The sequence below is a fragment of the Venustampulla echinocandica genome (assembly GCF_003357145.1).
Source record: "Venustampulla echinocandica strain BP 5553 chromosome Unknown scaffold_1, whole genome shotgun sequence".
Taxonomy (NCBI): domain Eukaryota; kingdom Fungi; phylum Ascomycota; class Leotiomycetes; order Helotiales; family Pleuroascaceae; genus Venustampulla; species Venustampulla echinocandica.
Window position 1 is genome coordinate 1,027,135 of NW_022474206.1, and position 14,827 is coordinate 1,041,961.

The following is a 14,827-nucleotide window of genomic DNA, read 5'->3' on the forward strand; positions in this document are numbered from 1 at the left end:
ATGGCCTAGAGATTTTCCTGCACGTTCCGAGTCCACGGAGAAGCGGTAACTCCCCAAGAAACCACTCCTGACACAATCGACGGAAAGCCTACCTACGCCACCTAGCTCTCCGCCCACTATCGAAATTCTGCCCGCGATGTCCTCCAGCAGTTTTCCAAAGCCACTCACCCCACGACCGAAGACAAAGTCGAATGTCCCAGCAGCAGGCCGGCAAAATGCCAAAAAGGCTCCGATTGCTAAAACTCCCGGCAAACCCAACACTAGTATCCTGAGCTTTTTTAAGAAAGTCGATTCCCCGCTGAAGGACGATTCGATTTTCCTCTCTCAAGGATCACAAGTCCACGATACTCCTTCGAGGCCGAAGCCTATTGTTGGTATAGATGAGGATTTGGAGGGTATATATTGTGATGAAGATATTGGGAGATTCAATGAAGCTGCGGGTTCGATAAAAAGGCGGAAAACGTCGAGCCATAGCATACCAGAGGGATCAGTGGTCGTTGCAGGAGAGGGCAGGTCGCCAGTGGCCACTATTGATGGCCACGGTGGTGCGGAGATTGCAACTTCAAACGGTGCCGATACCCCACCTCTAGTTCAAGCAGTGACGACCAAGCCAAAAAGACCCAGACGCAAAGGCCCCTTTCTCTCAGACTCGGAAAGCGACGATGAAAACAGCAATAAAGTTGGCAATATTAGTGGTATAGAGGCAGGGAGCAAATCCACTCTGCCTTCATCCCTTCCGGCAGAATCAGCTAATCAGTATCCATGGAAACGGCGAAAAAAGGTGCCAGTGGCAGCCGCGCAAGCAAAGTGGGAAGCATTACAGCCAAATAGTACCAGCTCGTCCAGTGATTCGGACGAAGCTGCATATTCAAGGGACCAGAAAAACATCAAACAGTCAAGGCAGCCACCTACCAATGCTCTGGCCTTGGCCGCTATACCGAGCTTGAATAAAGAAGCCACGAGTGGCGATGACTGGAACGAATTTAATGACATGGAAGAGCTCCCTGATGATGTTGATGAGTTTATTCACGGGGAAGAGTCCATCGAGAGACGTTGGATGGAGGAGGAGGCTAGGCGAGCTGCCGCCGAGGACGAGGAGGAGTTCAACGGCTTTGATGACGAGATTACGTCCCAGAAGGCTTCCGAGGAAGAGATTATAGCAGCCTGCCCCATCTGCAATGCCACCCTCGAGGGCATTAACTCCGAGGACGTTACTAGACACGTCAATGCGTGTCTAGATGGCAACCTACTGCCGCTGCCGGTCTCAATCGGAAAAATCCCTTCGGAAGTGAAGATTATGCCTGAAGGCGCCCACAACCGCTTTGCACGAAAAGCAGCTATAGCAAGACCAGGCCAAGCAAATCCGTTCGAAATTGGGTCGGCAAGTGCCGCTCCATCGTCCGCTTTCTCGAAGCTTATGGCAGGCCATGCGGAAGATGAGGCATGGACCATTGCTGCTACTGCCGAACAAACATCGAGAGGAAAGCCCGCATATAAGAGGACTTGCCCTTTCTATAAGATTATGCCTGGATTATTTATATGCGTTGACGCTTTTCGCTATGGTGCTGTTCAAGGGTGCAAAGCATATTTCTTAAGCCATTTTCATAGTGACCACTATGTCGGACTCACGTCTTCGTGGTGTCACGGGCCAATATACTGCAGCAAAGTAACGGCAAATCTAGTCAAACAGCAACTACGGGTTGACCCAAAGTGGGTGGTAGCACTAGAGTTCGAGGAGAGATTCGAAGTGCCTGAAACCCAGGGGGTAGCCGTCACTATGATTCCTGCCAACCACTGCCCTGGCAGCTCTCTATTCTTATACGAGAAGGTTCTTGGAAAAGGCAATAACCCCAAGGTTCAGCGAATTCTCCATTGCGGCGACTTTCGCGCTTGTGCAGCACACGTGGGTCACCCGCTCCTCATGCCTAATGTTGTCGACTCGATCTCCGGGAAGCTGAAACAACAGAAGATAGATGTCTGCTATCTGGACACTACCTATCTCAACCCACGCTATTCCTTCCCATCCCAGGATGAAGTCGTCACAGCTTGTACAGATATGTGTGTATCTCTCACCAAAGACTGTGCCGAAGAAAGCGATGTCTGGGAGACGGCTAAACGCGAGCGTGCCGGGCCAAGCATGGCGAAGTTTGTCAATTCAGTACCAGACATAAAAGCCGAAGACGATAGTATGGTGATGGATTCTAGGACTAGTAAGAGCGGTAAATCTCGTGGCCGACTTCTCATTGTATGTGGCACATATAGTATCGGCAAAGAGAAAATATGCATGGGAATTGCTCGGGCACTAGACTGCAAGATATGGGCTCCACCAGGCAAGCTGCGGATATGTGCCGCGCTGGAAGACCCAGAGCTGATGGGCCGCATGACGGATGATCCCAAGGAGGCGCAGATCCACATGCAAATGTTGATGGAGCTTAGACCTGAGACGTTGCAGGACTATCTCAACCTCCACAAGCCGCACTTCGGCCGTATCGTCGGGTTCCGACCAAGTGGGTGGAATTACAGACCTCCGAAATCGAGGTATTTACCATCCCTTTTCTATACATACATCTACTTGAACATATAAATAACATTCATCACCAGACTCACCGACTCCCCCACCGTCCCTGCAATCATCAACTCTCCAAACTGGAGATCAGCCTACACCCTTCAAGATCTCGTCCCACAGCGCGGCAGCACGCGCGAAGCGTCCTGTTTCAGCGTGCCGTATAGCGAGCACTCGAGCTTCCGAGAACTGACACTGTTTGTGTGCGCGTTGAGGATCGAGAAGGTCGTCCCGACCGTTAACGTGGGGAGTGCTCCGACTCGGGCGAAGATGAAAATGTGGATTGATCGATGGCTTGCGGAGCGGCGGAAGAATGGATGTTTAAAAGTGGGAGATGGGCAGGGAGAGGTGCGATGGTAGGGAAAACAGAAAGCTATGTCGGAAGAGATGAGTGATGAGTGAACGATGTGAAATGATCTATGAGCGTTGGATAAATGGATAGCGAGGAGCCCGTTTGGCCATTGGTATGGCATGTCGCCCAAGCATGAGATATTGCAGCTTGTTTGGAATATAGCAACAGATATGTTCGCTAATAGATGATTAATGGCACTCTTATAGCAATTGGGCCACGAGGAATTCCCCACGAGTTCTAAGCCAGTTTCACTACATACCTAAGGTACATATAACTCTATTCCCAATTAACATATAGGAGTCACATTGATATCGAGCCAATTTGTCTCGTACACAAGAATATATATCCAAATCCAGATTCCTTAGGTGTGTATCAAACGCTCCCTAACATCTACTATTATATTCACATATTCACACAATCTACAGCCCCCCCTCCCCCTCTCAAGCACTCTTCCCCTTCTTCCTCATCTCCTCCCTAATCGCTATAGTCAACACCCCGGAAAACACCCTATCCGGCACCCCTCTAGTAAACACCCCCAAAACAGCATGCGCCCACCAACCCTCCACAACATCAAACCCACACCCAACCCTCCCCAACGCCGCCCTCCCAAACTCCATCGCATCAGGCTGCACCCACGACCTCGGCCCACAACTCGTCGCCGTCCCCGTAACCTGCGCCGTCATAATCCCCAAAACCTCCACGTCCCCCCGGCCCTCAGCGCGCATCTCCCTCGTCAACGACCTCGAAAACGTCGCCATGAACGCCTTCGTCGCGCTGTAGATCGCCAAATACGGACTCCCTATCTCCGTAATCGAGCACGTTGTAAACACCAGCGCGGGTCCCCCGTGCGCCAGCAACAGCGGCAACAGCGCACGAGTAAGCTGCGCGGGAAACCGCGCATTCGTGTTGATCAGCCAGTCGATATCCGCCGGCATATCTTTCGAGTAGCTGGAGAACACATGGCCTGTAGGTCTTGTTCCCGTGCCCACATTGTTGACCAGCACCGTGATATGCAAGTCCTTCAGCACCTCCAGCGCGCGGCTCATCTGCAGCGTGCTTTCTGCCCCAGATGTCGATGCATCTAGCACAAGAGACAGTGTTTCTATCTCAGGATACGCTTTCCGCAGACACTCCCGCACCGCAAGCAATTTCTCGCCGTTGCGGCCGTGGAGAACGAGATTAAACCCCTGCCGCGCCAGCTCATACGCATACCCTTTCCCAATGCCGTCGCTGGCGCCGGTGACGATTGCCCAGGGCGGAGAGCCGGTTTCCTTGCTGTGGTGGTGGTACCGTGGGAGGGAGGAGGGGCGCGCGTATATATAGATGAACCGCCAGATGCTTAATAGAATCCGTGAGAACCATAATGCTCCGCCTATTGCTAGAATCTTGACGTATAACTCCATTTTTTTGTTTTTTCTTCCTTTTCGAGTCCTGGCTCTTTCTTCCTTCCTCCAGATCCAAATTTAAATCCGATGTCTGAGCCTGATTGATTGATTGATTGATTTGTCTAGCCTGAGCGGTACGTGTCGTCTCAAAATCCCTCCTATCCCTCCTTTCTCCTCACCTCACGAAAACAATCAACAACAATAGAAAATCACACAACTCTCTCACACTCTGACTCTCTCATGTATATAAACCGAAAACAAACAAAAGCAGCAGAACAAAACAAAGCGCGAGCGAACACGACTTTCCAGAAGCCGGAATTATATATAAACGTTTGTCGTTGTCCTTGCTTGCTCACATATAGTTAGTCGTCCACATGTGGCGCCCCCCTCTCCCACGGAACTGAACCTATCCGGTCTGTCGATCCTACCCACTTTCCTTTACCGAGAAGGATATTCCTTAAAGGGGTAAGATACGAAGAAACGAAGGAACGGCCCCGGGTGGATCACAATCAATCAACGGATAATGATAATCCACCTTCCTTCTTTTTTCTGCAAAAATATACTAGCTGCCTTTTTGGGGGAGGTTCGCCAGATGTTGCGGAGGGGGGTGGGGATGGAGACACGTTGAGGGAAGAAGCTTGGAGTTTCATCTGATGTTGATGCGGTCACGTGATGGGAAGGGGGTCTGAGCGAGTGGGTTTTGGCGTGGCGGTAGGTTCCGGAGACTTATTAATTGAGGAGTTTTGAGTTTGATCTAGAAATAGGGATCTGATCTAGGGTACGGGCGCAGGGGGTGGGGAAAGGAGGGTCTTCAACGTTGACAAAGCTTAACCATGACACACGAAACGCCAAAGTTTAAAAATATGCATAAGGCCAATTCACATAATACCAATAGCCTTGTTCAATGAGTTGTGATTGCTTTCGTACTTCCATATATATAAAGTATAAATCAATCCAATCTCCCTATCGCTACCCGCTATCTGCCTGCAAAAAAGGAAGCCAAAGATAAAAGTCAATGTGTGGTCTATCATCCCCTCTGTTAACCCTCCATAGATTTCCAGAACAGTCTCGAGTACACACAAAGCACCAATTCACTTCGTCAGATCCCATAAATATCCCCGGAGTCAGAACAAGCTGGGAAAGAACAAATAGCTATTCTACCCCGTCGAGATCATCTTGCCGAAACTAATTCTCTTGAGGCAGTTCAGGTTCACATATCCTATGCCTTCGAAATTCTACCCCTCATTATCTTCCTAAAATCATGAACGATGAGAAAACCGGATGGTCAAAAGGAAATTCATAACAGCCGTGCTAATATCACAAATATATTTTATATCAACTTAAATGTATCAAATGGCGGCGGACCGCAACATCCACCAGTACAACTAGCGCTCGTCCCCGAGGTCACAAGACCACTGCGCTGTTCAATGGCTGCTATAGCCGCCGAATTGGTCAGGTGCTGACCAATCCATCATCGCATTGTTAATTCCAGGATGGTGCTGGTGCTGTTGCTGGTGCCTGTGGTGCTGAGTAGCAGCTGCTGTGCTTGCGGCATAGAAGTCTAGGAGATCCTGGGCAGATACACCAGGGAAACCAGTCGTGGTTGGGATGGTGTTTGGTTGGATTTCTCCAAAGAGGCCGCTGGGAGCGGAGCTGGCGACCGTACCACCTGTAGACGCTGGGAAGAGCTGGAAGTCCCCGGAATTGCCAAGTTGCGGGTTGCAGTTGGCGGGAACAAAGTCCTCGAAGCCTTCGTCAACTTCTCGCATGGAAGTCGGCGTATAGAGCATGGTATTTCCGTGACCAATGGGGGAGATTTGTGGAATAGGGTCAGCGCCGAATGGGATGCCAGAGGTCTGATATCCGTTAATGGCGTGGTGGTAAACGTCGCGAGGTGGTGTTGGGATTCGGACGTTAGCGCTGTAGAGGTCTTCGTTCTCGAACAGGCTGAAGTCAACGTTGTTTTGCAAGTGGTGGAAAGTGTCCTGGAAATGGTCTTGTCCAGGAACGACATTCCCAGAGAAGGGTGGGGAGTGGCCGTTGGAAGATCCAGACTGATTGAGATCAGAAATGGGGGAGAAGTCAAGCTGCAGCTGTTGATTCGACGCAAACATGTCTATATCGGAGGGGTATTCTGGGAAGTTGAGCTGATTCTGTTGCTGATCATACAACAAGGACCCACCATATCCAGTATGCATGTCAAAGTCGTCACCCGGAGGTGTGGCCATGGAATGCCCATCGCTGCTTGGGGTTTGGATATTTGTGGTTTGGGGGGTTACCAAGCCGTGGTTCGTGGTGGTGGTGCCAGCGGGGTTCTCCCTGTTCTTTCCGTTGTTCTTGGATCGAACGTACTCCCATCCGTGGGCCTTCTCCATGTGCTGCTTGCAATTCGACTCGCGCTTGGAGCGATATGGGCAAGGCTTAAAGTGGCACTCATACAAAGGAGGGGCAGAGGAGTGCTTGTCGTTGTGATGCCTATCCATCTCCTTCTCGGTTGGCCAGCCATACTCGTAGTATTTGCAGGTCTCAACTGGGCACTTCCATGGTCGAGAATGAGTCTTCTCGTGTTTTGTGAGGTCACAAGGCCGTTTGAATTCCTTGTCACATCCTGCCTCACGGCAGCGTTTTGGGGCAAGCTCAGTTGCGGAGGCAGATCGCTTCCGGCGGGCCATAGATCTCATGACGGCGTCGTCGTCTTCGGCTTCCTGACTCAACGAGCGCTTAAACCGCATGGATCCCTTGCTGTCTTCGTCCTCCAGGTCAATAGGGAGGCCGGTAGCAACAGAAATGGCCTTTCCATTCTTCTTGACGCGAACCAGCTCAGCAGGGCGGCCGTTCTTGGTCAATCCTCCATGGAGTCTGACCTCATCCGTCCTGAGTATCGTCAGCATGGGTTTTTGATGTCAGGCAAGACAAAGATAGCCTCTGGTGAACGGGGACAAAGGTAGCTTTGAAGGGGAGGGGGGGGTCACTTACGACTCAGGATCCATCTCGTCCAGCTTCTCGCCTTTCTCTTCCTTCTCTTTCGCGGCCTGGACCTGCTGGGCGTACTGCTTAATCTGGTCGACGAGATCGAGGAAGTATCCGTTAGTATAAGGGCGGTCGTGAGGGCGGGTCTGTTCGCGGTCGCTCAAATATTCCACAGTCGCTTGGATACACCGGATTGACGTGAGGCAGAAATCGAGGTACAAGGCGGTAGACTTGGTCCTCTCCTTCAAACGCGAAAACCAGTGAGCAACTCCCCCTACAAAAGCATCACCCTCCGGGATATCACTTACAGGTGCCATAAATATCAACGTCTTCTCGAGGTCACGCAGACACACGATTTCCTTCGAGTGGATCCTCCTGGGGCAGTCCTTCACGATGGGGTGGAAGTCCTTCAGCGACGACTTGGCGAGCAGCGGTCTCAGGACATGCTCGCGGATGCGGTTGCTTGCACGCGCACTGAGTCTGGGAAGACTCTCCATGGTAGCGGTGTGGGCGGCCGCGGCAGACCTAGTTATAGCTTTGGCTGCGGTTGTGGGTTTGGCACCGTCATCGACGACACTAGTCGGCGCGGTATCCTCAGCATTCTTACCAGAGCGTGATCCGATTGAGGAACCCAGCGCGCTATCCGAGTACCTTGAAGGGCGGCGGCGCGGGCGAAGGGAGTGTCTCCCGATGGAAGTAGCCTCCTCAGACATGACTCCAGCCATGAGGGGCCCGTATGATTTGGTCGACGGCTGAGAACCGACGGTGTGATCGAGGAAGCCCTGGGGGACGGGGTCCGCCTCGTCGGGGAAAGACTGGCGGGCGGTGGGAGAGCGGTCCTCGACGGCGGCGAGGCTACGGTCGATATCACCCAGAGTCAAAGCTACACGACGCTTGTGGGCATCGACGACATCCTCCAGCGAAGACTGCGAGCGGCGAGGGAGGTCGGGGACTTTGAAGGGGTGCTGCTGTTCGTCCTCGGGGGTGGAAGGAGAGTGAAAGGTGGCTCCTTTATGAAGGGACATGTTGGTGTTAACAGCGACGGTGACGGTGACGGTAGACGCGGTAGGAGTCAGAGCGGGCGATGAGGTCTTTGTAGATCGGCGGGGGTGACGGGGAGACATGATGAGTGGTGGAGGGCAGAGACCGATTCTGGCTGATCCTGGACAGATGGTCTGATTAGCGGCTGCTAGAGCTGGAGCTTCGAGTTCTTCATGCACGCAAGGAAGGAAAGAGACAGGACACAGGAGACAGGAGACAGGAAGAGAAGGAGTGAGTCACAGGCGGCGCCAACCGGGGATCGGGGAGAGTCGAGTCGAGGCGTCCCGATTGAGACGAGGTTGACCGGCGCCGAATGAAGCAATTCAATTCACAGCAACCCCGGTGAGCAGCGTTGCAATGTGCATATAGGGCTGATTCGCCAATGCCCGTGCCAATTCCAGAGATGCCAATGGAGATAAAATGGGGCGTGGACAGGAACGGGGCCACAGCCACTGGCCGGAGACAGAAAAGAATGCTGGAGAAGCAGAAAGAGCAGGAGAAGGACGAGAGACACTTTAGGAGATGTCGGAGAAGGTAAGTACGTACAGGTAGGAGGAGGAGAACACACGATTCCCAGCGCGTATCAGCTCACGCGTTTGAGGATATTGGGGGGGGGCAGTGCAGGCAACGCAAGGCGGTGCAACGCAGCAGCAAACGACCACGGCGACAGCGGTCGAGAAGTCGATATCGCGAGCGAACGGTACTCGACAGTCGACGACGATGCGTATCTGATGAATATATCGACGGCACCACTAACACACGACGACGAGAGATTCAAGAGGAGCAAACGGACGAGCGAGCGGTGGCGGGGGATGGGGCGATAGGTAAGGCCCGCGGCTGCCTGGAGCTTCGCTCACATAGACATGTAGGTGATGCACGATAGGATGTCGGGTACGAGGACAGCAGCGGCGACGACAGGGCTCCGGGGGCAGATGCAGATGCAGTCGCGGTTGCAGTTGGAGTTGCACTTGCAGTTTGCAGTTGGCAGTTTGCAAGTTGGGGAGAGGGTGTGGTTGGGCGGCAGATGTGGGAAGTCGGGAGTCGGGGAGTTGAGAGGTGTGTGGTGTGGTGTGGTGTCAACAACAAAAAGTCAACCGTCAACAACACGGATGGGGAACCGGTGAGAGAGGGAGAAGAGACGAGATGGGATGGGATGGGATGAGATGAGATGATTCCTGGTGGTGAGGGCGAAGGGCGGCGAAGGCTGCGGAATAATGTAATGATTGAGAAGGACGGGGGACGGGGAGGAGCAAGATGAGGAATCAGGACTGAGGGCTGCGGACAGAGACCGAGAGGACTGAGAGCGGTGATGAATGAAGGCGGCGGCCACGGTGGAGTCGGTCAGCAGTTGACGGGGGGGGGTGGTTGTTGGGGGACTGGGGAAGGGGGAAGGGGGAAGAGGGAACGGAGAGCGAGGCGGAGGCGGCGGCGGAGGAAGAGGAAGAGGAAGAGCAGGAGGAAGAGGAGCAGCAACAGGAACAGGAAGAAGGGGAACCAGGAAGGGGACCAAAGAGGGCGGAGGAGGGCGGCGAGTCGAGTCGGGTCGGCTACGGCGTGCAGTAAAGACAGAGAGCCCGTATTGTTTATTTGTTATTATTTATTACTGTAGTGCTGCTGTAGTTAGTTGTAGTCGTGCTGTAGGTGCTGTAACGGTCCCCCTCCTGCACTGCACTACACTATACGCTGTAATGTAATTATCAATTATCGCCATTCATTTCTCATTCCCCCCCCCCCTTTCGCTGCTGCCTGGAGATGCGAACGGTTGCCAAGAAGCCATTCTGCAATCTACAGTCTGCGCCCGACTCAGGCGCCCCCCTAGCGTACTCCTGAGCACCCCGCTGCTCGGTCCCCCGCCGCCCTACGCTCCCGCCCAACGGGGTACTGTAGGCCCCCCCCCCAATGGGCTATTATTGCCCATTATTGCCCAATCAGCAGCGACCCAGCGAGGTCCTGCTACGGGCGGCATTGCAGCAAGCCCCCTGCGACTCTCCGTAGGCACTAATCCCCCTTCCCCTAATCCCTACACGATCTAGCGCCCCAACTACACACAGGGCGGTCTGCGGCGAGGACGGACTGAATAAGGACAGTCAGCAGCGCGGGGCGGAGCACTGACTATCTATCGTCTGTAGAGCACCGTAACAAGGTAAGGTCCATCATAATTATTTAACTTTCGCAGGATTCCCTCAACCACAATCCTCCATTCCTCGAAAACCACTCCATTCGGACTTCACCCGTCGATGCTTAACCTTCCCATCCATCTTGTGCTACCCACCTCGTACAGTACAGATGTATTCTTATCTCCGCAGCGGCGTAGTCCGTAGAGTCGTAGCCGGTCCCTCGCACGACCTGGCTGGCACGTGGATTATTAATTGTTTTTAATCTGGATTATCCAGCGAGCAGCCACCAGAGTAGCACCAGTAGCTGGATGGAGTAGCAGTGGCAGCAGTGGCAGCAGAACAGAAATAGAATAATTAGGCATACATGTTAGAGAATCAGATCATTCACTTTAGAAAACCTACTCTACGGAGATACACGGGCATGAACCAGATAGCTACTATATGTGTTTGCATTAGGTTACTAACTCTAGCATAGAGTAACTCCTCCTCCTCCTCCTCCTCATTGGCCACTCCGTTTCCAACGCTTACATACCAAAGGTACGGAGTACGTTGCACGTCGTACGCAGAGTCTCGTAACTTGGTTAAAGTTCCCAACTCAGCAATTGGGATAAGCCTTGGTCAGACGGACACCTCATTCTCCCGATTCTTCCTCGTTCCCCCCCCCCCCCTCATGATTAATAAAGGCCAAATCGTCATAGGGACCACGTCGCCACACAGACTACGAGCAGAGCCGCATATGACAGATGGCAAGTATGTAGGGCGACGAACTTGCGGCAGTCGAGGGACGCTGCGATGGATCTCCGGCTCGTACTGCATGTAGTAAGTATATGGGATGCGATGGTCTCAGCCACCGCCGCATGCACCGTCTCCAGTATTGCTTGCTTTGTATATACGCCCATTCATGCTCTATACAGGAGGAATGGAAAAATATTACAGCACTCCTACAACACCCAGCACTGGACTACTCGGGTACCGGAGTCGTGTTTTCAACCACCAACTAACCAACTAAACTACCAGCCAAGCATTCCTCGCGATACTCGTCCCCCCCACGGAAGTCTCCCGATCCATCATCTTGGCTCTTGCGCGGCGACTGACGAGTCCCGTGGTCCGTGTTTCTGTTGGCGTCAGAACCCTAATAATCACCTTCCCTAAACGCTCTCTAGCCTTCAGGTAATCATAGTGGCTTGTCGTGTCTTGTCGTTCGAAGGATAGTTGTTCTTTTTCCCCAAGCAGGACTTTGAAGAATATGCCGCCAGTTCCGGCAATGCGTGCATCTCCTCGTACCAAGGACTGTCCTCGTAAAAACAAATGCCTCAGGGACGACAGCGATCTTCAGACCAGATCGCCCGCTCAGGGCCCTCTGTTCGGTGTGCCGCCACATGGACTTGGCCACAGGGCTGCATTGGCTGCATGGCGCAGGAGAGGGCACAATGATGATGCACTGTGCCCTCTGTTGTTGCGTGTTATTTGTTAACTTGCTAGCCCTACGGCGAGATGTGACATGTGACTGCATATGGAGCAGCGGCAGCAGCATCTGTCAAAGCAATTCCCCTTGCGATGACTCTTAATCCTGCTTGATGCGCTGTTTGGTTTGATGACATTTTGTAAAGCCCGGGCTCACAGTGGTCCTGCAAGTTCCAAGTTCAAACAGAGAGGAAACGTCGTGCTACTGCGTTCAGCACAAGGAACACCTCGTAAAAACAACATCCACCGGGATTAAAAGAAAGACCCCTCTAAATTGAAACCGGGCCAAAGAAGAAGGGCCTAACCTTCTACTGGGAACAATTCGACAAAGCACTTGCCTGTGCTTCGTAATTGACCTGCTTTTGTGCGATGCTGTACTGTACTTGGCAGACGACGACGAAAGTGTTCACGAAAAGATGAGTCAGATAACAGCCCCGATAAGACCCTGATACTGTAAGGCTCCGTCGCGTGTAGGGGTTCCCCATATTCCAATTTCCCAGCCTCGCCCGCACCGCACCGCACGCCTCCAAACCCACCACCGCTATCCATAATCCATGACCGACCTCACCACCGTCCTCCCCGGATTCCCCACGCAGCAATATGTACGCCTCCTCCCCTCGCTCGAGAAGCATTGCGTCACCACCGCGGATCTCCTCACCCAGGATTGGATCGAGATAGCAAAGCGCGCCCAGCTGCCGCTGCTGGATGTAAAAAGGCTTTGCAATGCCGTTCTCGACGCTCTTCAATTAGATCTGGGGATTGGTGCCGTTGAGGATGGGGATAGGACGCAGGAAAGTCACAATTCACGGCTGAGGAAATCCGGGAGGGACCTGGTGGATTCGTGGAATACGATTAGTACTTTAGATGACGACCTGGACCGCGCATTGGGAGGTGGCATCCCCGCTGGATACATCACAGAGGTGACGGGCGAAAGGTCAGTCAGTATTCTCCCCCTCTTCCTAACTTCCCAGTATCAAACTGACACAACTCCCCAGCGGTGCAGGTAAAACCCAATTCCTCCTCACCCTCCTCCTCTCCGCGCAACTCCCTCAACCCCTCGGCCTCTCCAGCCCAACCCTCTACATATCCACCGAGTCCGCCCTCCCCATCACCCGCCTCTCCCAACTCCTACGCACCCATCCTACCCTCGCATCCCTCGAGCCAAAACCATCCCTCGATGCCGTAATCAGCATCGCAACCCCCGACCTCGAATCCCAAGACCACATCCTTCGCTACCAAGTTCCCGTCGCCATCCGCCGTCACGGCATCCGTCTCATCATCCTCGACTCAGTCGCCGCGAACTACCGCGCGGAATTCGAACGCCCCAGCGCCGGAGGGGGCCATACAAATGGCGCGAATATGGCGCAACGGAGCGCTGATCTCGTTAAACTGGGCCAGCTCCTACGAGATATCGCGAGGGAGCATAATATTGTAGTCGTGGTTGCCAATCAGGTTGCGGATCGATTTTCCAGTGCTGGTTCTAGTACAGCGGATGGTAGCAGTCCCGTACTCTATCGGAATCCCACGCAGAGTAGTCCTCTAGCACGGCGAAGTGCTGGGACGACAGTATTGCCATCCAGCGCTCCTACATCCAGCGCCTCACATCCCCCACCATCGACACCACACACGCCCTTCGCACCAACCCCCGACCCCATGTCCCTCGACCACCAACAACGCTGGTTCACCGGCTGGGGCGACGATTTGCACGCAAGCAGGAATCTGAAAACCCCGAGCTTGGGACTGATATGGACGACGCAGATCGCATGCCGTATCGCGCTGATCAAGAAACCAGTTTACGGACCGGGGTTAGCGGCCGATGAGGAGAATGAGGCTGGGGAATTGGTCCTTAGGAGGTGGAGGCGCTGGATGAAGGTTGTGTTTGCGCCGCATGCGAAGGCTAGTGGGCCGCGGCTGAGGGATGCGGTGGAGTTTGAGATAAGGGGGGATGGGGTAAGGGCGGTCGAGAAGGTTGAGAAGGTTGGAGAAGGGGGAGATGATGGAGATGGGGATGGGGATGGAGATGTGGATTCTCTTCCTGTGTAATTGTGAAGATTACCGGTGGTAGCTATTAGAAATAAGAGTAATGAGTCTACTAATGGCAAAACTATGTATCATCGCCTATCCTTCATACCAGCTTTCATTTCCCCTATTGCCTGCGTATAATTTCTTCTCCGGTCAGTGTCAACATTTGTCAAGCATACAGAGTTAGGAATTATCTCTGGCTCTATAATAATTACTTTTGCTAGACAGCTCTACCGAGAGGCCTAAGATCAATCTTCCAGAAGTCTTGTTAAGGATCCGATCTATATGGCCAGCCTGATGATAATATAGACTCAGTCCTCCACTGCAGTCGATACACGTAGTCAATAGGCCCTATTAATGATGTGTGCCCCTTTGATGGCTTGTTCTTGTGCGTGACACTAGTGAAAAGAGCGTGGAGAGGACCGCGAATTCCCTTGCCTATACAGTCCTTCCTTGCGAAGTCTCTTGTGCTCGAAGAACCCATGAGGTTCGCTGTTTATTGTCGAGAGAAGGATATTAGACAAGGAGCAAGGTTTCCTTTATCTGGAGTAGATGTGGCAATGCCAGAAGCTCTAACTCGTAGTTGAATTGCTTACTTTTAAAAAACATTCCTAAAAATAATCATATCCGAAATATTCTGTGCTCCTTGTGTAGCTTCCCTCCTTCCCCTCCTCTCTCCTATCCCTGCCGGGCGGTCTCGTCTTTCTATCGTACCATTTATCTCCATCAGTGTAATCAATTTGCGCTCCACCCACCATTGCTCTCCCCGTCCCTTGGACTCGGACGGGCGTCTCAGAATCAGACCCGTTGTACGTAGGAGATTTCCAGCCCTCGCTGCTAGTGCTAGCTGTGCCAATACTACCAGTTGGTCTCTTAGCATTAGCCCTTTGGATGTTAATTTCTCCACCCTCAG

General features: G+C 52.9%; 5 protein-coding genes across 5 annotated transcripts in view; 2 read left to right on the forward strand and 3 right to left on the reverse strand.

Annotated features, from left to right (window-relative positions):
• Positions 1–136: 136 nt before the first annotated feature.
• On the forward strand, positions 137–2,923 carry BP5553_02879 (DRMBL-domain-containing protein; the record flags this gene model as incomplete). Its single annotated transcript, XM_032011502.1, has 2 exons — positions 137–2,538; positions 2,602–2,923. 2 exons carry the CDS (start codon positions 137–139, stop codon positions 2,921–2,923), a joined length of 2,724 nt encoding a protein of 907 aa, XP_031871195.1.
• Positions 2,924–3,629: 706 nt separating this feature from the next.
• BP5553_02880 (uncharacterized protein) lies at positions 3,630–4,318 on the reverse strand (the record flags this gene model as incomplete). The annotated part of the gene is made up of 2 exons (XM_032011503.1): positions 3,630–3,996; positions 4,128–4,318. 2 exons carry the CDS (start codon positions 4,316–4,318, stop codon positions 3,630–3,632), a joined length of 558 nt encoding a protein of 185 aa, XP_031871196.1.
• Positions 4,319–5,724: 1,406 nt separating this feature from the next.
• Positions 5,725–8,394, reverse strand: BP5553_02881 (putative Zinc finger transcription factor ace1; the record flags this gene model as incomplete). Its single annotated transcript, XM_032011504.1, has 2 exons — positions 5,725–7,174; positions 7,277–8,394. The coding sequence occupies 2 exons, from the start codon at positions 8,392–8,394 to the stop codon at positions 5,725–5,727; spliced, it is 2,568 nt and encodes an 855-aa protein (XP_031871197.1).
• A 4,052-nt stretch (positions 8,395–12,446) lies between these two features.
• Positions 12,447–13,935, forward strand: BP5553_02882 (uncharacterized protein; the record flags this gene model as incomplete). Its single annotated transcript, XM_032011505.1, has 2 exons — positions 12,447–12,826; positions 12,888–13,935. The coding sequence occupies 2 exons, from the start codon at positions 12,447–12,449 to the stop codon at positions 13,933–13,935; spliced, it is 1,428 nt and encodes a 475-aa protein (XP_031871198.1).
• A 590-nt stretch (positions 13,936–14,525) lies between these two features.
• BP5553_02883 (uncharacterized protein) overlaps positions 14,526–14,827 on the reverse strand; it is a gene marked incomplete at both ends in the record, with an annotated part of 3,397 nt that continues 3,095 nt past the window's right edge. The window contains one exon of the mRNA XM_032011506.1: positions 14,526–14,761. Within this exon, the coding sequence (XP_031871199.1) occupies positions 14,526–14,761 (236 nt within the window). The remainder of the gene's footprint in view (positions 14,762–14,827) is intronic.